The following is a 20,517-nucleotide window of genomic DNA, read 5'->3' on the forward strand; positions in this document are numbered from 1 at the left end:
CGTATCAAGCAGAGCACTGACGCTAATCTTTTGCTGCAGTGACGCCACTTGCTAACGCCTCGCCGTGTAATATGACCTGGTGACGAGTAATGCTAATGAAAGGCCCACAATGACCAACCGCACATTATGGAACACGTCATAAAGCGGACCCAGTTACAAGCTGAGCCGTGAGGCATTCTGGGATGCCGTCAACTTGCCGACGCGACTGTATAAACTTCGCTCTGCCGTCGTCAATGCGCCAAGTCACGTTGTCATCATGTGGAAAACCCACGTGGACATACTCTACCACCTGAACTCGTCTCTCAATCAGAAGGCTGTGTGTTCGATCCTCGGCCCCTGTAACCATGACCGAGGGGGTCTTTGAGCAAGATACCGAACGCCCAGATGCTGTTGCTGATGATCGTCATCAGCATCAGCATCAGGAGGCGGTACAAAAAGCGCTTTGAGTACCTTAGGTTGGAAAAGCGCTATACGAGTGAAAGCCCGTTTACCAAGCAGCCAGCGGGAAATGAAACCGTTCACTGTGCTGTCCACAAAGTGTTAACTCTCTTCGAAAACTCGACGTCAAATTTGAAAAAACATTGCTGCGTTACAGCTGCTTTTATATTGTAATCCCCAAAAAGGATTTATGCTAAGTGAAGTGTAGAAATCCATCCATCCATTTTCTGTTCCGCTTTATCCTCACGCAAGCACGCTGGCGTCTATCCCAGCTATCTTCGGGCGAGAGGCGGGGTTACGCCCTGAAGTAGTCGCCAGCCAATCGCAGGGCGCACGTAAACAAACAACCATTGGAACTCACATTCACACCTAGGGGCAATTTAGAGTCTTCAATGAACCCACCCTGCATGTTTTGGGGATGTGGGAGGAAACCGGAGTACCTGGAGAAAAGCCACGCAGGCACGGGGAGAACACGCGAACTCCACACAGGCGGGGCCGGGATTTGAACCCGCAACCTCACCACTGTCAGGCGGATGTGCTAACCAGTCTGTCACTGTGCCGCCAAGTCGAGAAATACTTTTTAAAATGAAAACGAGTAGCCTATTTATGTTACGTAAAATCCAGAGACTATCATCCTTTTCAAAATGTAAAACAAGTATTTATGTTCAGTCCAAAAAGGCCATCTTTATTTTGAATAAAGACTTTATTCATAAACATGACTGTAAAAAAAAAACACTTCCAGTAAAGTAACGGCAAAACCGGTTGGCATTTATACGTTTGGGCGGTGTTTTCAGCATCTGCTGAATGTTACCAATAATAAAGTAACTTGGTTACTTTTCAAATGAATAACTAAGTTCCATTTTTCAAGTTGTGTTGATTTGATTGAATAAGCTGTCCTGTAGTGATACCTCTAACGTCTGCAAAGTAGTTTTGGCCAAAAGTAGGTTTAGGAACGGCTCGGTCAACGTTTCTTCTGTGCGTCTTTCCCGCAGGCGGCTTCGGAACCTTCTACACGAGCGACGGCTACGGAGGCAACTACTCGCACTCTCAAGTTGACTGGTGGGGCAACTAGACCATGAATTCTCTCACGCATTTTGTCTTTCTTCCTTTCTCAACTCTGCCGTCTTCACCACATCTGCCGCCCTAGTTGACATTTAGAACCCGTGTGCATGCTCTACAAATATACTCATTATTCAGCACCCCCGCAACCTACCTGGACAATGTAATCTACATTTATTTCATGCTAAAAGCTCACAAGAGACAACATGGTAAAAGGATTCTTCCGTTCGGCTATTTGACAACATTCCCCCTGTAGGATGTTTTCTTTTGTCACTTTTAATATTTGAGTTTTAGCTCTGTTTTGTTCTGCCCTCACTCAGTCACACAGACTTCCTGCGAGCTGCTCCCGATCCACGCGTCATCTTTGTGTTGAATGCATGTCCGCCATACAAGTAAAACGTACACAACTGAGACATGAAACCAATTCGGAAATGGGAACTGGCGGAGGCCTCCATCTGGAAGAGAGGCCACAAATATTGCTCTTATTTTTTAAACCCTTTCTTTTAATTGAAGTGCAGATGTCTTAGATTTGTGAGGAGACCCAGGAAGTTCTGGGATGGAAATTGGAACGCTAGCAAGCATTGTTGCTCATCACTTGAAATGGAATCGTAGGACTTGTGCTTTACTTGGGGAAAAAAATAACAACAAAGTAAAATCATTTGTTTTTGTACTGTGCCTTCAAGAATTCAAGCATTGGCTTTTCTTATTTCTGTTCTGTGAAAAACACACATTTAATGTCATGTATAGGTTTGTTATCTTGATTTCTCTTTGGAAGGAAACAAGCTAGACTTGAACTAAATCAAACCTTGGCAAAACAAAACTAAACTTCGTAAAACCGCCATGAGGAAACTCAAAGGTGATTCCTCGTTCTCTGATCCGGTTCCTAAAAGCATCAAGTTCAACCCTCCTGCAGTAGGCTTTCTGCTTTGAGAAATCGGATGTCAATCTTGTGGCTCTGCTTTGAGCTGGAAGTCAAGAAGTTCCTGGCGCAGTCGCCAAAAGTTGGCAGTTTCAGTAACTGCGCCACTAAGCAGTGCAGCGGTCAAACTTCAACGCATCAAACTTTTAGGATGTACATTTTCTTTTTCTTCCCCCCGATCGATTGGTGACCTTGCTGCTGCTGTTTTGTGAAGTTCCATTTGTCAGCGCACGTCTGTCGTGCCAACTCTTGGCGTCCGTACGCTCCTGGGAACCTGACTCCGCCTACAGCCGCCAACTTTGAAGCCCTTCTTGGCCAAAAGCGTCTTTCAAGGGGAAGCGCAACTCGAAAGACTCCGAGATCCAAAATTCCCTGCTCACTCTATCCTGGAGAGTCACATGAAGAGTTTTCTCTTACAACAAAAAAATCATTCCAGTATTGCTTTGAGTGTTTTTGGATAAATTGCGGTCAGGGATGAATGCATACGTCGGGCCCGAGTGTCTCCCAGCAGGGCGGCCGCTGGGAGGCCGCTTAGAGGACTGAGGCAAACACGAGAAATAGTTTGCTTACTTTTGAAGGTTTGACATCGGCCCGCCCAGTCTGTTTCTCCAAACCACACTTTGATGAGGATGATGGGCCACGCTCACATTTTGCCCCACCTGGCGAGTAGCCGCGCTAGACGACCGAAAGCCACAAATCGAGGACTTGCCCCGTTTTGCGCGTGGCCCTGCTGCGAAACCAGGTCGTGTCTCGTCGAGGAACGCCACCTTTCATTCCTAGTGTCAAGTCAAAAAGTAGGGGTGCAAATGGATTTTATTTACATGGAGATCTGAAACACATTAACATGTAGATAACGTGTACATAGTTGAAAGTATGCTCGGTCGCAACGTTGTCTCGAGAGCCGAGTTCAGTGGACATTTAGATTCCATTCAATAGATTTCCTCAAAATTGCTCACTGGCTTTGATGAAAACAGCCAAGCTGTGGGCTCAGACAGTAGGACATATGCAAGTGTTGTTGTTTTTTTTTGGTCAAGCAATTTAGACATGCAAAAACAAGTGTTAAGAGTTCTCCAACCAGGTTTTTAGTTATGCTGGTGGGGGAGCGGAGGGGAGGGTACCCCCTTTTTTTTTTTTTTGGTTCTGTTTGTTGTTTTTTTAACTGCGTTTCACTGGGAGGTAGTATTCAGTTGAGTAGTTTGTTTGGAGGTCACATTCATTGTAGAAAAAGTCCCCCCCCCCCCCCCCCAAAGCAGCATTTTTGTTTCGGTGCAGTGGAGAGAGCTCGTGCACATCATCATGTATCCCGTGGAAGCTGGTTCTCCCGATTGTGAGCTTTCTAGAGACGTGTTCACGGACAGCCGGTTTTGGGGATTTCAGTTCTTGTGGTTGAGCTGCAGGAGGTTGCAGGCAAAATGGCAGAGAACGATTTTGACCAGAATTGTTGCGCACTCGACACCGAGCAGACGGCAGAGTTGCAAATGACAATCGGTCGAGGACTTAATTCTCATTTCTTCCGTGGCGCTCCCCCCCCCCCCCCCCCGGGTTTTGATGACATCTCAACATGTCTCATTCACCAGGGATCTTTTTGTGATTTGCGTGCGCTTCGTACGCTCGCGAACGCTGACATGCTCGGTGCCTTGAAATTCTTCCTTCCGTGTGTTGTTCTCACACAGGCACTTGTTTATACCTTCCCTATCACTTTAGCTGCTCGTAAATGTCTAAACCTGCAACCCGATGTTGTTTATTCGCAGCAGGTTAGCCCGCTGATGTTAGCATTTAGCTCAAAGCACTAATTGCACAGTTTCTAGCGTAGCTGTGGGGTTTTCTGCGTTTTCTGGGTCTGTCGTTGCCATCTGGTGGCGAAGCGCGGTATGTCACACATAGCCTCCATAGCACATCATTTACCTTGCGATGCCTTAAATTCAAGACGGATTGTCCGGATAAAAGTGATATTGGTTACACTTTGTAATGTCTTAGCTTGGAGTCGGTTGTATCGATTGCACCGCCACGGCAGAGAATTCAGACTTTTAAGACGAAGAAGTGTGGTGTTGGGGAACAATTTAATGGTGCTATGCTCTCCCTTTGCTGCGGCCTCCAGGCCTTCTGTTTGTAGAAAGACTGAAAATCCTACTTTAGTTTTGACAAAAAGTACTTCAAATGTCTTCTGTAGCCCGGGTACTCCAACGCCTCTGAAGAGGTGCATATGAGCGAGTGTTTTGAGTTGCCAAAAGAAAGACTTCTCAGCAGTGATGCGTGTGTGTGTGTGTGTAAAAGGATGTTCCTGATGTGAATCTCTGTTTGTGGGGACTGGTTTGTGTTTTAGTTCAGAACCACGGCAAGATCCAGCTGTTTGCACCCAAAGTTCTTGTCTACTTTCGGTAGTTTGTGTAATTTATCAAACCTTTTTGAGAAATATTTATTTTTATAAGCCTAGTGCAAATGTTTAAAAAAGTGACTTGACCAAAAGACAGTGAACAAAAACACTGGCACATGAATGTTGGATGTCATTGGTACGAGTGAAAATTTCTATTTTTCTGGGGTAGTGTGAGCTTTTTAATAACGGCGTAATAGGCTCTCTCTGAGTCCGTCGCGTGACGAGCTGGAACGGCACACTCTCGCCGAACCGTTAGCTCGAACGGCATCGGCGCTCGCAGACGTGACGCGCGGAGAGAAACCGATTACCCCGAAAGTCTCATTGGACTCCGTATCAGATCCGCCAACCTGTTTGTACAACAGGTTCCGATGCCAATCGTGACGACGACGATGATAACAACACACCATTAGCAGCCATTTTCAATTGGCCCCCAAAAAATTTAAATTTGAAAGAATTCCACCAAATATGCCAAGGTTTGGATTAAATTGTAAGAATCAAAAACCATTTTGTAAGAAAAAAGAAAAACAAAAAACAAACATGCAGTACAAACATGTCCAGATTCGCGCCAAGTCAGTTTTGTTGTCGTCGTTCATTTGTTTTGACACTTTTCCTTCCTGTTAATACCTGTCGTGTGATTGTCTATCAAGTGGGGATGTTCAAAGTCTGTAACACAGAAGTAAGTGTGCTTCTATTGCTATGTTCTTGTGATCTGCATATTTTCAGGCACGGCGCGCTCACTGCCGAGCGTCCGGCCAGTCAGGAAATGGGCGAACGATGTACGGTGATACCATTCGATCTCGTTTTCCGTTTCACTGTCGTAGCTCTTCTGCCTTTGTGGTCCAGAATGCACATTCCCCATCGGTGGCACGTCAAAGATATGCAGCCTTTTCTATTCCCAACTTTGTAAATGCGAGTTGACGGCCCTTTAAGTTGTTTACAAATGGCAACCTGGGGAGGAAGAAAATACCCTACAGAGAGCCAACTGAGGTGATACGGCGACAGCAAACACTTTTGGGTTTTATTCGGTAAGGTGATTGATTGCGAGGAAATCTCAGTTGTACTCCCAGTGTGTGTGAAGCCTGATGTTGCCCCATGACTGACTGGCCAGACAGTTCAGCGTGGACACACGGCGCCACCAGCCTGCTAGTTAGTATTTGCTTTATGTATTAGTTTAGCAGTTGTGCACGATGAGGAGCACTAAAGGAAAAAAACAAAAAAAAACTATTGTGCATCCATTGTGATTTTACCACAATTAAAGGTTTGGATTTGCAAAACTAACTTGCTTCTGTTCCTTCTTGGTTGTACGCTTGAGAAAAGATCTCACTCAAGCGGTTGGATCATTTTATTTTTGCCGTTAAAGTGGCACGAAACAGGCGCAAAAAAACGTCAATTGGACACACCGCGGAGAAGAGTCATGTTAACGAGCGAGCTTGCCAAATTTGAATGGGGGAAGAAGAAAAGAATTGCCAAGTATATAAAATCAGGCTTCAGAACTCGATTTGTAAAGGGCCACCTCTCCGCACTCACGACGCTGCGGGCGTCTCGAATGGATGCGCCAAAAGGAATCGAACATACTGAGCGGGCGATAGCTTAGACCGTGTCAAAAATCCCCGCTACGAGGCTTAACTTCAAACTTGAATGGTTATTGGGGAGTAGAATCGTAAAAAATAAGCACACAAGTCCACTTAGCCTCGTGGTCGGCGACATCACCGTTCACTTGCATCAAGTTACCCACCAAGCCATGTCTCTGCTGAAAGTTTACAAAACTATCTGTGCAGTCACGTTGAGGTTCAGCTCGCCATCTGCGTGTCTTTCAAAAGTCAATCCATCGCATTTTTATTTATAACAAACGTCACCGAGCTGTTCTGTAAATTGAGGCATCCGGCGAAGACGCATTTTCGTTAGCCTGCGAACTTGCACGCTGGAGTGGTAAACGCGGCTAACGCTCAACCGAGCAGCCAAACGAAATGACATCAGTTTGTACTGGGGAGGGAACTGGCACGAGAGTTTTTAGCCCCGCCCACAAAAAAAATCAGGAAAATTCCAACAGGTGAAAAAGATGCTTCAGCTATAGCTCGACAATTCAGCATTCTATTGTTCCAAGTTCAAACATATTGAATGTATTTAGAAACAAAACACGGATATCTGCTTCGTGCCACTTTCACTCTCTTAACGGCTAACCGTTTCGCTAAAGCAGAAGGCCAACCGGCGTCTTGTTTTGTCAAATAATGAGAAAGGGGCACCTGCATTTTCTACTTGAACTACAATGTTGGTTGAGTTTTGTTTTTTTCAGAATCCTCTTTATTTGCCAAGTATGTCCAAAAACCACACAAGGAATTTGTCTCCGGTCGTCGGAGCCGCTCGAGTACGACAACAGACGGTCAATTGACAGAGAACGCTTTGGAGACAGAAAGACATCGACAAAAAAAAAAAGTCACTGAGCAGTAAAGGGTTGATAGTTGTCTGGTAATGCCGGTACATTTTATTATTTTTGTTTTAGCTGTTCAAGTAGGGCGACACGGTGGCCACGTGTACCTCACAGTTCTGAGGTTGTGCGTTCAAATCCGGTCTCCCTATGGAGTTTGCATGTTCTCCCCGTGCGACTTTTTTTTTTGGGTTCTCTCTCCGGTTTCCTCCCACATCCCAAAAACGTGTGCTAGGTCGATTGAAGACTCTAAATTGTCCGTAGGTGTGAATGGATGTTTGTTTCTTTGCGCCCTGCGATTGGCTGGCGACCAGTTCAGGGTGTACCCTTCCTCTCGCCCAGAGTCAGCTGGGATGGGCCCCGGCACGCCCGCGACAGAGAACGGGTGGATGGAAACAAGTGCGCAGTTGGAATCGAGGCAAAATAAGACCGCTATTGTCCGCGTCACCGCAGATGAAATGCGTTCACGTTTATGTCACAGTGCTTTGGTCCGACAAATGTTGCGCAGTACAGAAAATTGAGCTGGTGGTCAAAAGCCGTGTCGCCTACTCGTTGGTATTTTCCGACACGCTTGGAATCGCTCTTGGGCCCTCTGGTGTGTCTGACCAAAAGTCTGGGTGGTCCTGGTACCATCTAACTGAAAACACACACAGGACATGAAATGTTAGCTGTGATGCTGCGCGTTTGGCCAGTCTTGCGTGCGCCTGTTGTACCGGTCCGTTCGATGCCTTCAGGCCAGGAGACCTCGGCCTTCCAACCCAACTGCTGCAGCTTCTCGCTTTTGATGGGGTAGCGGATGTCAACCTTCGGCCTGCAGAGCGTTGGACAGCGACTTGGTGCTTTACTGAGTGTTGTCATAATGTGCCGGGGATGCTTTAGATCAGTTCTCAAGTGCTGTGACAATTTGACATGTCGCGACGCCCACTTTGAAAGGTCAAAAATTGTTTGGGGAAACATGTATGAGGGAAAACAACTACTGCATGTATAAAATGATTATACAGCAGCGCCCTGAAATACGAGTGACCCGACTAAAGTTTTTCAAAATCTCAGCTGTTCGGCAGATTTTTTTTGCGTTGACTTGAGAGCAAAAACTCGAGAGACAACCTCACAGGAGCTTAATTGGGCGAATGTTCCTAGCGTGACTGAGTACCTTATTTGTTTAAAGCCACAGAGTTTGAGGAACTAAATTCACAAATACCAAACTTAGTCTGACAACTAGCTAATGCACACACTCATAACAACAGGAGCAACGTTTAGCATGATTTTCTACAACTACAGTATTGTAGTTTAACACAGGGGTGTCAAGGCCACATTACCATGGCCTTATTAGCTATAAATATTGACAATTTAATTTTTTTTTAACATTTGTTGGGGGGGGTACACAGAATTACAACTACAGTGCTATGAAAATGTTATGTTTAAGATCATGAAACAAATGTAAATAGACCAATATAACCCAAGTGAGCTTAAAATGCTATTTTTAAATGGTGGTTTCATTTATTGAGAAAAAAAACAAAGTTACCTGGCCCATAAACCTAAGAACTGGTTGGGCCATCCTCAGCAGCAAGAACTGAAATCAAACATTTTCTAGAAGTGGCAACGAGTCTTTCACATCTCTGGGGAGATATTTTGGCCCACTCTTCGTTGCAGAATTGTTTGAATTCAGCAAAAATGGAGGGTTTTCGAGCGAGCATGAACGGCCTTTTGAAGGTCAATCGAGTCAAGCCCGGCCTTTGACTAGGCCGCTCCAAAACCGTATTTTTTTTTTTATTCCCCCCCCCCCACAAAACCCATTCAGAAATTGACTTGTTGGCGTGTTTTGGATTGTTATCCTGCTACACAACCCAAGTCCACCTCAGCCTGAGGATACAAACCGATAGCTGAACATTCTCCTTCAGGATTTTCTGTCAAAGAGCAGAATTCATGGTTGCATCAATCACAGCAAGTTGGTGCAGGTCCTGAAGGAGCAAAGCAGCCCAAGACCATCACACAACCACCACCATGTTCTTTTTCGGAAATGCTGTGCTCCATTTACGCCAGATGTAAAGAGACACACACCTTCCAAAAAGCTCAACTTTCATCTCATTACGTGACTAAAATGTTCTTTTGTTGAAAATCGTTGCTTTAGTGGGCGTGAGTGACTTATAAATGTGAATGAACGAGTAAATGTGGCCGCACCTGTCCGGCACAAACTCAAGCCAATCGTTCAGCTCGACATCTGGCACCTTCCGAACCTTAAACACACACACACACACACACACACACACTGTACTGTATTGTTGACGTCACAGGCTATATTTGGTGCGTAACCTACCATCTTTACGAGTTCCCTGGCCAATGGCACAATGCCTATCTCGCAGTTTGCCCCAATGTTGTACACTTCTCCCACAATCCCTTTCTCCAGAATCAGCAGGAGGGCGTTGATTGCATCATCGATGAACAGGAAATGACGGGATTTGGGGAGGGTTCCCTGAATAGTACTGTGGCACAGAGGACACTAATCGGGACACTGCTTGGTATAACCTTTCAAAATAAAACCCCTACCACTTCTTGTTCATTTGCAAGAGGGTGAGAAACTTGGGGACGACCTGTGAGTAGAAGAACAACAGCCAATTATTTACCGGCTTTGATTCAAATTTTACAATCACACGCTAAAATAACACAAAAACATTTAGAGTGGGAGGGAAAAGGATGTGAAGCACAAATCGGTCATCAAACCTAGTCGGAACTTCAGCTACAACACAAGAATATGTTTTCAATGTTTCAGGGAGGGATAAACAAAGTCAACCCTTGGATTTCCGAACCGGTTGACCCTGGACCCTTTGGGAGCAATAATCTCAAGCAAACGTTTCGTTTAGTTGCAGATGAGAATTTTGGACCGTTCCTCTCGACAAAACTTGCAGTTCAGCAAGATTTCTGCAGTGAAAAGCTCGCTTGAGGCATCACACTGGGGTTGAGGGCAGGACTTTTGACTGGGCCACTCCAGAACATGCATTTTCTTCTTCTGAAGCCATTCTGTTGTTGACTTGCTTCTGTGTTTTGGATCATTCTCCTGTTGTCCTCTTTTGTGCTTCAACTGTTGGACAGATGGCCTCAAGTTCTTCTGAAAAACATCTTGATGATAGAAAACTGTCCAGGCCCTGAGGTAGAAAAGCACACCGATCCCATGATGCTCCCGCCGCCATGCTTCACAGTTGGTGTGCTGTGCCATTTTCCTCCACACACAGCATTGCGTGTTCTTCCCAAACAATTCAACTTGGGTTTCATCTGTCCACAGAATCATTTGCTAGTAGTGCTGCGGAACATCAGAGTGTTCTTTAGACAACGCCTGTTGACAGGAGATCATTCTAAACTGCTGTGTTTTCTAGTGGCCGGAGCAGCTTTAAGACACGCTTGCACTCTTGACTCATTGATTGGATTCCAGGTCGGCTCACACTTGACTCTGAGGTTCACTTTTTCCTCCCTGTGCTGTGAATGTTTACATATTTTCAAATGAAATATGAATAATATATAATTGTCGGTTTAAGCAGCGTGTGTATTCTTTAGTCATTCATTTAGATGATCAGGCCACATTTTATGACTAATTTATGCAGCAATTTAATCAATTCCAATGGGTTGACATACTCTTTCCTCTCATTGTACGCTTGAGCAGTGGTGACAAAAGTAGTCCCAATTTTTAGAATGACTGATTCAACCCCTGTACTTTGTTACTTCTCCCCACCGCTGTTGAGTTGGTAAGTGTGCGCTGTACCTTATCTATGTATTGCTGCGGACCATAGATGTTGTTGCTCCTGGTGATGATAACAGGAAGCTGAGGAGGGCGAACAAACTGCATTGATCCCCTCAAATACTACTGTGTCCAAATTATACTTCCCATGAAAACAAACTCTTCCATGTTGTACCTTATACTTTTGCCAGTATGACCTGACCAAGTCCTCTGCAGCTGCCTTTGAGACGGAATACGGGTTGGAAGGCCTCATGGGACTGTTCTCATCAAAAACCTGCAAAACACAAACCCCTGAATTCACGGAGTACCTTAAGCTTGATGACCTACATTGGATATACAAAGTCTACCACGGCCGCCCCTGACCAAATCGGGACTCCAAATTTTACTTGAAAATACAACACGAGTAAAAACAAAATGCATTTTTTTTGTTTTTTGTTTTTTTAAATGGTTTTTTTTTGTTTTTTTTTAGTCATTGAAGGAGAAAAAAAAATAATCCATATGCCCCGTGTGAAAAAAGCGATTGCCCCCCGCGCCCCCTGTTAAAACATAACTGTGGTTTATCATACCAGAGTTGAATTTCTGGAGCCACACGCAGGCCTGATACTGCCGCACCTGTTCTCAAGCAGGAAATCACTTCAATAGGACCTGCCTGACAAAGTCAAGTAGACCGAAGGATCCTCAAAAGCGAGACATCATACAGAGATCTCAAGAAATTCAGGAACAAATGAGAAAGAAAGTAATTGAGATCTATCAGTGTGGAAAAGGTTCTAGCGAACCATAGGGAGAGCCATCATCCACAAATCGAGAAAGCATAGAACAGCGGTGAACCTTCCCGGGGAGTGGCCGGCCGAGCAAAATCACCGCAAGAGCACAGCGACGACTCATCCAAGAGGTCACAAAAGACCCCACAAGAACATCCAAACAACTGCAGGCCTCGCTTGCCTCACTTAAGGTCAGTGTCCATGACTCCACCGTATGAAAGAGACTGGGCAAAAATGGCAGAGTTCCAAGTTCCACTGCTGAGCACAAACAACATTAAACCTTGTCGCAATTTTGCCAGAAGACACCTTGGTGATCCCCAAGACAAAAACAAAATGAAGACTTAGGAGTGGCCTCGTCAAAGTCCGGACCTGAATCCTATTGAGATGCTGTGGGCATGACCTCAAAAAGGCCGTCGTCCATGCTTGAAAGGCCTCCGATGTGGCTGAATTACAACAATTCTGCCAAGATGAGTGGGCCAAAGCATCTCCACGGCACGATGGGCCACCCACAGAAATCAAGCGTTGATTTCTGTGGGTGGCCCGAGCAGTTCTTGGGTTTAGGGCGCAATCGCTTTTTCCACACGGGGCCATGTAACTTTGGATTGTTCTTCTAGCTTAATCATAAAAACCTTCATTTAAAAACTGCATATTTCCATTTGTTTGATGATTGTTTCCCACCATTAATGTCACCAAGTCAATGAAACAAACGTGCTTGCACAAGTGTGCACACCCTCTTAGAAGTGTGGACGTGGTCGTGTTCAGAATGAACCAATCACATCCCAACTCATGTTAAATGGGGCTCGGCGCACACCTGCCACCATTTAAAGTGCCTCTGCTCTGACAAGAGTTGAAACGTTCGTGTTTCTAAAATGGGTTTTTACATCACAAAAAGCTGGCATTTGAAAGGGGTGTGTAGACTTTTTTGTTTTTTTTTTGTTTATATGCACTGCAAGTATAAAATGACAACTCGATCAAATCCGCCAAACCTCATCGAGACTAGAGCCGTACACTTCGTCGGTGCTGACGTGGATGAAGCGCCGAGGCCGGTGGCGGGTCTGACTGGCAGCGGCCAGCAAAACTCGGGTTCCGTCGACGTTCACGTGCCGGAAAGCGGACGGGCTTCGGAAGGACGAATCTGGGGGGAACCGCGACGACACAACTGCAATCAATCGTGTGGCGGCTGGCTGCCAAAGTGCGACTTGCTGCTCACCCACGTGAGTTTTGGCGGCCAAGTGAAAGATGACGTCGACATTTTGTGTCTCGAAGATGTTGCTCACCAGCTGCGTGTTACATATATCGCCCTGTTACACAAATACGTGAGAATTTAATTGGCGCAGTACAGCAGGAGGAGTGAATGGTGGCACACAGTTCATCGGTTATACAGCCCTACATCTCAACCTACCTTTCGAATCTCATCAGATCATTGGAAACATCTCAAAGCCATTTTGAACACAGCAGCCAAAAAAAAAAAAAAAGCAAAGTATTACCTTGATAAACGTGTAGTTTGCTTTGTTTTCAACGCTCTCCAGACTCCTTGGGCTGGAGCAGTAATCTAACTGGAATCAAATCACATTCAGCCACACTTAGGTTGCAGTCATATTCATGCATGCGTTGATTATATTCACAGCAATTTGACTTCCTTTTTGATGATAAACGCTTACGTTATCCAAGTTATAAATGTTCCATTCTGGATGCCTCTTAAGCAGGGAACAGACAAGGTGGGAGCCACTGTGTTTATAAGAAGAACAGAAGAACATCTCATTACTTCCAGCAGCGTCGTAGCAAGTGTTGATGTCATTTTCGCTCACATGAATCCTGAGCCCCCAGTCACCAGAACAGCTTTGATGGAGTCCATCGCTCTTATATCCAAGATGCTCTCCTACGCGCCTCCATGTTTGGGTCTCCCTTTGGGGACCTTGGCCGAATGTCGACGTCGTAAGTTTGCTTTTGTACAGCGACGTTTGATTTAACCTTGTACAGAGAGCGTGCGACAGTCGCTGATCGTTTACGGTCATGTCGACACGTCGAAAATAGGTGGAACCGATTGGGCCTCAATAATGTCTGTGATTGGCTGGAAATGTGTGTGGGCCGAAACGTTTTTGTGATTGGGTAGATTCTAAATCCATCAAATTGTTAACAGTGCCGATTGGACAAAGTCATAGTCGCATTGCCTATTGCAGCGAGAAAATTAATGTGGCTTCCGAAATGCGGTGTCAAAATAAATGCTTATGTAACGGCAACCGGTTAAGTTGACGTTACCAACGGGGAATGAAGTTCACACATTTCGTTGAGGTGTGGTGTTTTATCATCATATTATTTCGCGCACCTTCACAAAAATACTGAAAGAAATCGTTGTTTTTTTTTTTTTTTTTTGTAAGCGTTTATGGGCATCATAATCTTTTGATTTCCGCTTAATTTCTTCCCGCGCGTGTAGCTTGACGCAGTCGAGATGTCTCCTGGTTTCGTGGCTCATTGAAGTGACGAGCTAACATTCACGGGCTCAAAACGCAACGCTTAGTGTGCATAAAATGTCGCGTTTCCTAACCGCACTTCTGGCTGCAGTCCTTTTCTCTGCGCAGGTGTGTGGGAAAACCGTAAGCGGACTTTTTAAGACCGAAGTAGCGAGGCAGCACAAAGGCCAGTTCATCACTAAATTCATGTATCAAGGTAATATGCGCTTTGTGCGCGCGTGTCATTCATCAGGATTTCCATTTCCGTCTCTTCTTCTTCTTCCCTGAGCTTCTTTCTAATGGCAGATTTTCCGAATCAATGACGAGCTGTGGAAATGTTTGCCGATCTGTGTGTAGGTGAGGAGGGTTTGCTGGTCTGTCAGTTGGACAACCCCTCACTAGCTGCAGAGAAGGAATCCCGACTGCTGCTCTACCCAAATGCGGACGAGGATTGGGAGAACCTCGGCTGCTCCGAAAGGCTCACCCGTGCCCAGTTCACCGGTAAGAAGTTGGCACCAGTTGCATGGATGATGCCGAGGCCCTACTGGATGCACTGTACCCTCACTTGTGCACTTGTCCTCCTCTTGCTTCAGTATCTCTCAGTCAAGAAGAACACAACCAGACGATTCCTCAGCGGTCGTCGCCTACGGTGTGGCACGCTCTCTACGCAGACCGATACACGTGCCAGGTAACCAGGTAACCGGGCGGAGTGCGCCAGGAGTAGCCCGCCGTTTCCCAGCCTTTATCGAGCCGAGGCGCATATTCCGCATTCGGAAAGTCTACTGAACGGGACAAACGCTCAAACACCCAAACGCAAAATGAGAACACGCGCAAGGAGCATGCTCACACGGCTCCCCTTGTCGATGAAGTTGTCTCATGTGGCAAGATTTCGGGTACTGCGCCTCGGTAGAGGAAGGATACGCAAACCGTCCTTACGGACGGCGCCTGCGAGAGGAGGCAATCGCTCCGATACGATATGACATTTATGAGCGCACCGCACATCGTTCAAGGTAACGTTAAAGTATTATTGTAAAAGCAGCCACGGGAGTTAGCGTTTCTCCGATCGGTCAAACAAATACGATACGCTTGCTAGCCAGGCAACTAATATGGCTAATCGTTTCCGCTCTGAGGTTTCTTCACAACGTGGGGAAAAGCGGAGAAGTAGCTCCTCATTTTCGGAGAAATAAGTACTGTTGCCGTTTAATTACATTGAGATTTTCCGTCCATCCGCCCATTTTCTTGAGGGTCGGAGATGGGCTGCCGCAGCCCATCTCCGACCCTGAACCGGTCGCCAGCCAATCGCAGGGCAACATTTGGATTGTATTCAGAAAAACACTTGAAAGGGCCAACCCATGCTGGCGTCCGTGTTGCTGACATCACTCACAAGGCCACGCCCTTTAGAGGCACACCCCAACACTGGAATGCTATTGGAAGTGTGTGACTCCATAAAATCCTGGATCAGAAAAACACGGGTGGTTTTTTTTGTTTTTTTTTTGGTCCGATGAATGACATGAATTTCAATAGAGAAAACCGATTTGCTATCGTATCGTTATAAGTCAAGGTTGTGCTGTAAACAAATAATTTCCTGCAGCACACCGCACGATCTGGTGCAGCGGTCGGGAATGACTGGAATATCCGCTTGGTTCGAGTGACTTGTGTTTATCATCCCTTCCTGCAGGAGGCTGCAGTGATTCCTTCTCACGGTGAGCTGAGGTTTACTGTCCTCCTGCTTAATGCCGATTCTGCGGGAAACCCGCTGGAGCATTTTAGTGCCGAGGAGGCAGGTAATACATCCGCCATGTACAGTCGAGTACCGAACCGCGTGGCTGTTGTGGCTATTGTTCGCGCTGGAGTTTTCTCTTTTGCCTCTCCTCTAGGTCTCCACACCTTTTACTTCCTCCTGCTGCTGGCGTACTTTGTAGCTTCGTGCATCTACATTAAGCCTCTGTACCAGGCTCTGAGGAAAGGCGGTCCCATGCACACGGTCCTGAAGGTGCTGACCACAAGTCTGGCCTTGCAGGGCTGCTCTGCCCTTTGCAACTACATTCACATGGCCAGGTAAGCGATGAGACCGCAACGAGCCTAGCCCTAGCCCAAGACCAAAGAAACGGTATTAATCCGCAGATCATTTTACGCACGAGACGATGTGAGTCCCAGGATGCGCGTGCCTGGAAACAATGAGTCCCAGCCCTGGAACAATGCGTCCCAGAAACTTACCATCACGCACTCCTGATACAGTAATGGTCCGCTAGAGTATGCTTCGCAGTCCTGCTAGATTGCAGATTTGGATTTGTACACTCATTTTGTGTTATCCACTGCTCTTGCTCTCTCTCAGTATATTATGTTTCGGCCTGCCACAGTCGCACATTTTTTAGAACCATATATTTTCCGAAAAGCTATCGCCATAAACGTTTTATTTATGCCACTGATAATGATGTTCTAGCGCATAATCATTCAAGTGCATCCCTTTTAAGGACAATTAACTTTCAGTTCGAAAGAACATTGAACATTTGCATTGTAATATAGAAAAATAAATAAAATATCTAAGCTAAAGAAACAATATAAATCAACCAGACTGGCTCTGTTCACGAAAATTGCGCTTAAACAAATATTTCACATTTGGCATATATTTATCGAGTCATTAACCCACTGAAGAGGCCCAAAAAACCTCTCGAAGCCTGCCGAATTTGAATGAATAAAAAAAAGAAAAAAATGTATATACTGTTTTTCAATCAGATGCCATAATCATTTTTTTAGCCCTTATTTTGATTGTATGGATATTGTCGCGTTATGTACCGTATCCTTTCTAAGAGTGATTTTATCTCTCAATAAGCTTTTCGCTGGTTAAATAAAGGATGAAATCTAAAAAAAGGGGCCTGCCCTGGACACGTTCACCAGTCACTCCAATGCCGCTGAAAAGGAGTTCGCTGAAGTCAACTAGTGCCTAAATATTGTGTGCCGCTGTGCTTACGCTTTATAAACAGTTAACGTTCCCATTTCTGTGTGTGCGTGTGTGTGCGTGTTACACGGGTAACGCCTACACGCAACTCCGAGCGCTGACATTTTGATGTTGCGGCGGTCGAGTGAGCTTTTTAGTTCCAGTCCATAGCCCGCTATCTTATTGGCTCGGAGGCTAGCGAATGTAATAAACAGTTAACATTCCTTTAAGTGTCCCACTTGTGGCGGTTGTGTCGCAAACGCGGTTCCGCCAGCGGCTTGTTCCGTCGTGAGCGCCGCGCTTCGTGTGTTCTTTCACAACATTGAAAATTGATCGAGTCCAGAAAAAACGGCCATGAATAGTGAGTATGAATAGAAATGATGTAAACTGTGTATAGCGCAGGGGTTCTCAACTGGCGGGCCGGGACCCAAAAGTGGCCATTGCAAAAAAATGACACGTATTCCTGATCTGATTTTCTCGATACACTACAGAGGCGGAACATCGTGGGAAAGTGAGCAAAAAAAAAAACGGTTACGTCCTTGTTTTGTAGCCATTAGTTTTCCTCTGTAAAAAAAAAAAAAAAAAAAAAAAAAATGCAGCTCAGCTGCTGGCTGGCGGATGTTGTGTCAAGCAATATGCCTTTGGCGGTTCAGCAAGCTCATTTGAAACAGTATTTGAAAATAGAATATACCGGTACTGTACATGTTTTCAGAGGCTATTTTTAAACCCCCCAAAATCTTAATTGTTCTTAACTTCTATAAAAGTGGCTCGCGACTTTGCAGGGTGACAGCAGTTGAGAACCACCTTATATAGTGTGTGTGTTGATCATTGCTAATATACATGTGAAATCTATATACATTGCAGTGTCCAATCTTGTGCTCCACAGGTACTCTCGAGACGGCGTGGGTATCCCACCGATGGGCAGCCTGGCAGCGTGTATGTCTTGACTCCTTTTTGTGGAAAACCTCCCGAATGTTCTGGCATCCGTTTGTAAGCGGGCACCGAGTGACTCGTTTGGCTTGTCGTCCTCGTGCAGTCTGGGCGGCGGCAGCTCAAGTGTCAACGCTGTACACGTTATTGAGCCTGTGCGCCAGCTGGTCCCTGAGCCGAGGCCGGAAACCTCAGTCGCGCCCTCTGCAGTGGGAGCAGTCTCCGGCGTCCACGGCCGTCGCCGTGTGCGGAGTCGTCTTGCAGGTACGGACGGCTGCTTTTTGCTGGACGGCCCGCGCGTGCCCGATGCAGAGACGCTCACGGTGTCACTTCCAGGGTGCCCTTCTGCTGTGGGAGCAATACTCTGCGTCTGAGGGCCAACACCGCAGCTATCGGAGTCTGGCGGGCATTCTCCTCATCGCCCTGAGGGTGACGCTGGCCCTCCTGCTGGCCTCCGTTCTCTACCAGATCATCTCCACAGAGAGGAGCACCCTGAAAAGAGACTTCTACCTCTGCTTTGCCAAGGTTATCTGCTCCGGCACGCAACTTGCCGCTGCCCCGGCTTCTCCTCACAATTGTGTGTTGTCCACAGGGATGCTTGCTGTGGTTCCTCTGCCATCCTTTCCTCGTCCTCACGTCCGCCATCTTCAACGAGCACCAGAGGGAGAAGGTTTGGCAACATTTAAGCATTAATTGCTTTGCTGCAGGCTTAAACCGAGTGCCGCAGTGAATAGAAAAAGTCCCGTACGCCCCTGATCAAATGCCAGGTGTTTGTGGTGTTAAAAAAAAAAAAAAAGACGACGCTAGATCATTTCAACATTTTTTCCCCAAGTGGAAATGTTCAACCTTGACTACATTGGACCATAACAAAACTTCCAAACACAAGTGGGAAAATGTGTTCTGGTCCAACGAAACCAAGCTTCAACTTTTTGGCCATCACTCCAAAAGGTTTGTTTGGTGCGAACGGAACACCGCTCATCACCAAAAGAGCACGGACGGGCGTGGAAGAATGGTCCTTTGGAGCTGGTTTTCTTCAGCTTGAGCTGGGGCCTCAGGCCTGGTACACATAAACATAAAGGTGGTCAGATCTGATCCATTTTCTCAATGGGGGGCACACCGACCGATACCTGAAAAATCTACCGCACTACATCGGTGAAATAGTTCCACTTGTCGTCCAAATTGGTGCTTTGTGTTTCCTGCAGGTGGTCACCATTGGTGTGATTCTGTGTCAGTCCATCTCCGTGGTGATCCTCTACCAGCTGTTTCTGTCGCGTTCCCTCTACTGGGAAGTCTCCGCGCTCTCCTCGGTGTCGCTGCCGCTCACCATGTCCAGGAACAACCAGAGGGGGCGCTACTGAGTACGTGCTCCGGCTCTATGTGCTCCTCATTTGCAGCGCTCAGGTCGCCCTCCCGCCGCAGAGAAGACGGGAGGCGTCGCGCTGCGGGGAACGCTCGAATCTTGCCGTTTTCCGGGGAAGCACGGACACAACGGGCAGAAGCGCGTCTGCCCCAGTCCAGAAAATAAAGGCGGGAGGGACTACAAGACAAAGACCACCTTGGCTGAGGGACGACAAGAACAGAAACCGGAAGGGCTTTGTTGTAGATCTCTCGTTGTTTACGTTCGTAGGTAGAACATACAGTTTACAAGACAGGGACTCACAGTGGGATTTATTTGCTATATTCAGAAATGTCGGCCTTGAACGTGATGTGGGATGAAGGTCTCGAAGAAAGTCACTACGTGCATACACAAATGTGAATTGAATTGCTGGTAATAGATCAACTACAATGTTTTTTTTTCTCTTGAGAGTCTATCGCGCAGTTTTCATCATTCATCTCAAAACCTTTTTAGCAAGTTAAGTTATTTAAAGTCTGGGAATGCATGACGTTCAAATATTGGCGCCTCATTTCAGACTTGATGCTTGAATAAACCTTTCTTGTTTCCGTTAAACATTGTGACTTTATGTAAAGGTCAAGAAAATGAAAAAACCAAGAAACTGTTCTCTATTATTGATGTTTTGTTCTTGACAACCTGCGGAAACGCGTAACCTGAAATAAATGACTTCGGGGCAGCAAACAATGCACATCCCTTGCAATCGTTTCATTTTTCATCTTTGAGCCCACTAAGATTACACCCCTGTCCCAAAAAAAAAAAAAAAGCTGACTCTTTGCAGTTATTATATAAAGGAAAGGAAAGGAAGAAGACATTTCGCCGTGACGCGATAGCCTCAAAACGTCATGCGTGTCCCAAGTCCACCGCAGGTGGAAGTTAAGGAGAAAAAGCTCAAATGCTGGACACTATCATTCTTTCATGAAAACTAAAAATATCAAAATTGTTTCATGTGACAAAGAATGCAACTTATGGTTTTCCTAATTAACTGTATATTTAAAACAATGTTACAGGATATGACACTACTTTTAAAATTGTTAAAAGAACATAGATGATGTGTTCGGCTAAGTTAAATATCTATCTATCCTATCAATCTATCTATCTGGCAT

At 45.9% G+C, this 20,517-nt stretch overlaps 3 protein-coding genes across 15 annotated transcripts in view; 2 read left to right on the forward strand and 1 right to left on the reverse strand.

The window, feature by feature from the left end:
* Positions 1 to 6,068, forward strand: part of LOC133412155 (ATP-dependent RNA helicase DDX3X-like) — a 23,221-nt gene extending 17,153 nt beyond the window's left edge. For all 3 annotated transcript variants that reach the window (XM_061695303.1, XM_061695321.1, XM_061695312.1), the window contains one exon: positions 1,431 to 6,068. In XM_061695303.1, the coding sequence (XP_061551287.1) occupies positions 1,431 to 1,510 (80 nt within the window). In that variant the 3' untranslated portion in view covers positions 1,511 to 6,068. The remainder of the gene's footprint in view (positions 1 to 1,430) is intronic.
* On the reverse strand, positions 4,853 to 13,717 carry LOC133412169 (dTDP-D-glucose 4,6-dehydratase-like). 8 transcript variants are annotated; one of them, XM_061695336.1, is made up of 12 exons: positions 13,512 to 13,717; positions 13,365 to 13,431; positions 13,191 to 13,259; positions 12,914 to 13,004; positions 12,690 to 12,838; positions 11,118 to 11,216; positions 10,967 to 11,026; positions 9,760 to 9,803; positions 9,530 to 9,695; positions 9,394 to 9,449; positions 7,929 to 8,026; positions 4,853 to 7,852 (listed from the first exon to the last, which is right to left on the reverse strand). In XM_061695336.1, the coding sequence occupies exons 1-12, from the start codon at positions 13,556 to 13,558 to the stop codon at positions 7,761 to 7,763; spliced, it is 1,038 nt and encodes a 345-aa protein (XP_061551320.1). In that variant the 5' UTR covers positions 13,559 to 13,717; the 3' UTR covers positions 4,853 to 7,760. The 8 variants fall into 8 exon arrangements, with proteins under 8 accessions (XP_061551320.1, XP_061551318.1, XP_061551319.1 ...); XM_061695334.1 differs by having other exon boundaries at positions 7,929 to 8,059; XM_061695335.1 differs by having other exon boundaries at positions 12,690 to 12,862.
* Positions 13,718 to 13,932: 215 nt separating this feature from the next.
* On the forward strand, positions 13,933 to 20,096 carry gpr180 (G protein-coupled receptor 180). Of its 4 annotated transcripts, none has more exons than XM_061666623.1 (10): positions 13,933 to 13,995; positions 14,266 to 14,370; positions 14,511 to 14,654; positions 14,747 to 14,841; positions 15,832 to 15,937; positions 16,031 to 16,211; positions 17,978 to 18,027; positions 18,128 to 18,285; positions 18,358 to 18,691; positions 19,224 to 20,096. In XM_061666623.1, exons 2-10 carry the CDS (start codon positions 14,361 to 14,363, stop codon positions 19,544 to 19,546), a joined length of 1,401 nt encoding a protein of 466 aa, XP_061522607.1. In that variant the 5' UTR covers positions 13,933 to 13,995; positions 14,266 to 14,360; the 3' UTR covers positions 19,547 to 20,096. The 4 variants fall into 4 exon arrangements, with proteins under 4 accessions (XP_061522607.1, XP_061522528.1, XP_061522693.1 ...); XM_061666544.1 differs by having other exon boundaries at positions 13,934 to 13,995; positions 14,283 to 14,370; XM_061666709.1 differs by lacking the exon at positions 13,933 to 13,995 and having other exon boundaries at positions 14,014 to 14,370; positions 18,358 to 18,546; positions 18,614 to 18,691; positions 19,224 to 19,460.
* The last annotated feature ends 421 nt before the right edge of the window (positions 20,097 to 20,517 follow it).

Source organism: Phycodurus eques, chromosome 1 (assembly GCF_024500275.1).
Source record: "Phycodurus eques isolate BA_2022a chromosome 1, UOR_Pequ_1.1, whole genome shotgun sequence".
Lineage (NCBI taxonomy): Eukaryota > Metazoa > Chordata > Actinopteri > Syngnathiformes > Syngnathidae > Phycodurus > Phycodurus eques.

Bases quoted from the DNA above. Each gene is read 5' to 3' on its own strand.
- LOC133412169 (XM_061695333.1), bottom strand. From the start codon at position 13,558: ATGGACTCCATCAAAGCTGTTCTGGTGACTGGGGGCTCAGGATTCAT. The intron at 13,260-13,364 runs GTAAGCGTTTAT...ATTTGATTCCAG, and splicing joins ACATTTATAACTTGGATAAC to TTAGATTACTGCTCCAGCCC. The intron at 11,027-11,117 runs GTACAACATGGA...CGCCCTCCTCAG, and splicing joins CATACTGGCAAAAGTATAAG to CTTCCTGTTATCATCACCAG.
- gpr180 (XM_061666461.1), top strand. From the start codon at position 14,232: ATGTCGCGTTTCCTAACCGCACTTCTGGCTGCAGTCCTTTTCTCTGCG. The intron at 14,371-14,510 runs GTAATATGCGCT...ATCTGTGTGTAG, and splicing joins CACTAAATTCATGTATCAAG to GTGAGGAGGGTTTGCTGGTC. The intron at 18,286-18,357 runs GTACGGACGGCT...TGTCACTTCCAG, and splicing joins TGTGCGGAGTCGTCTTGCAG to GGTGCCCTTCTGCTGTGGGA.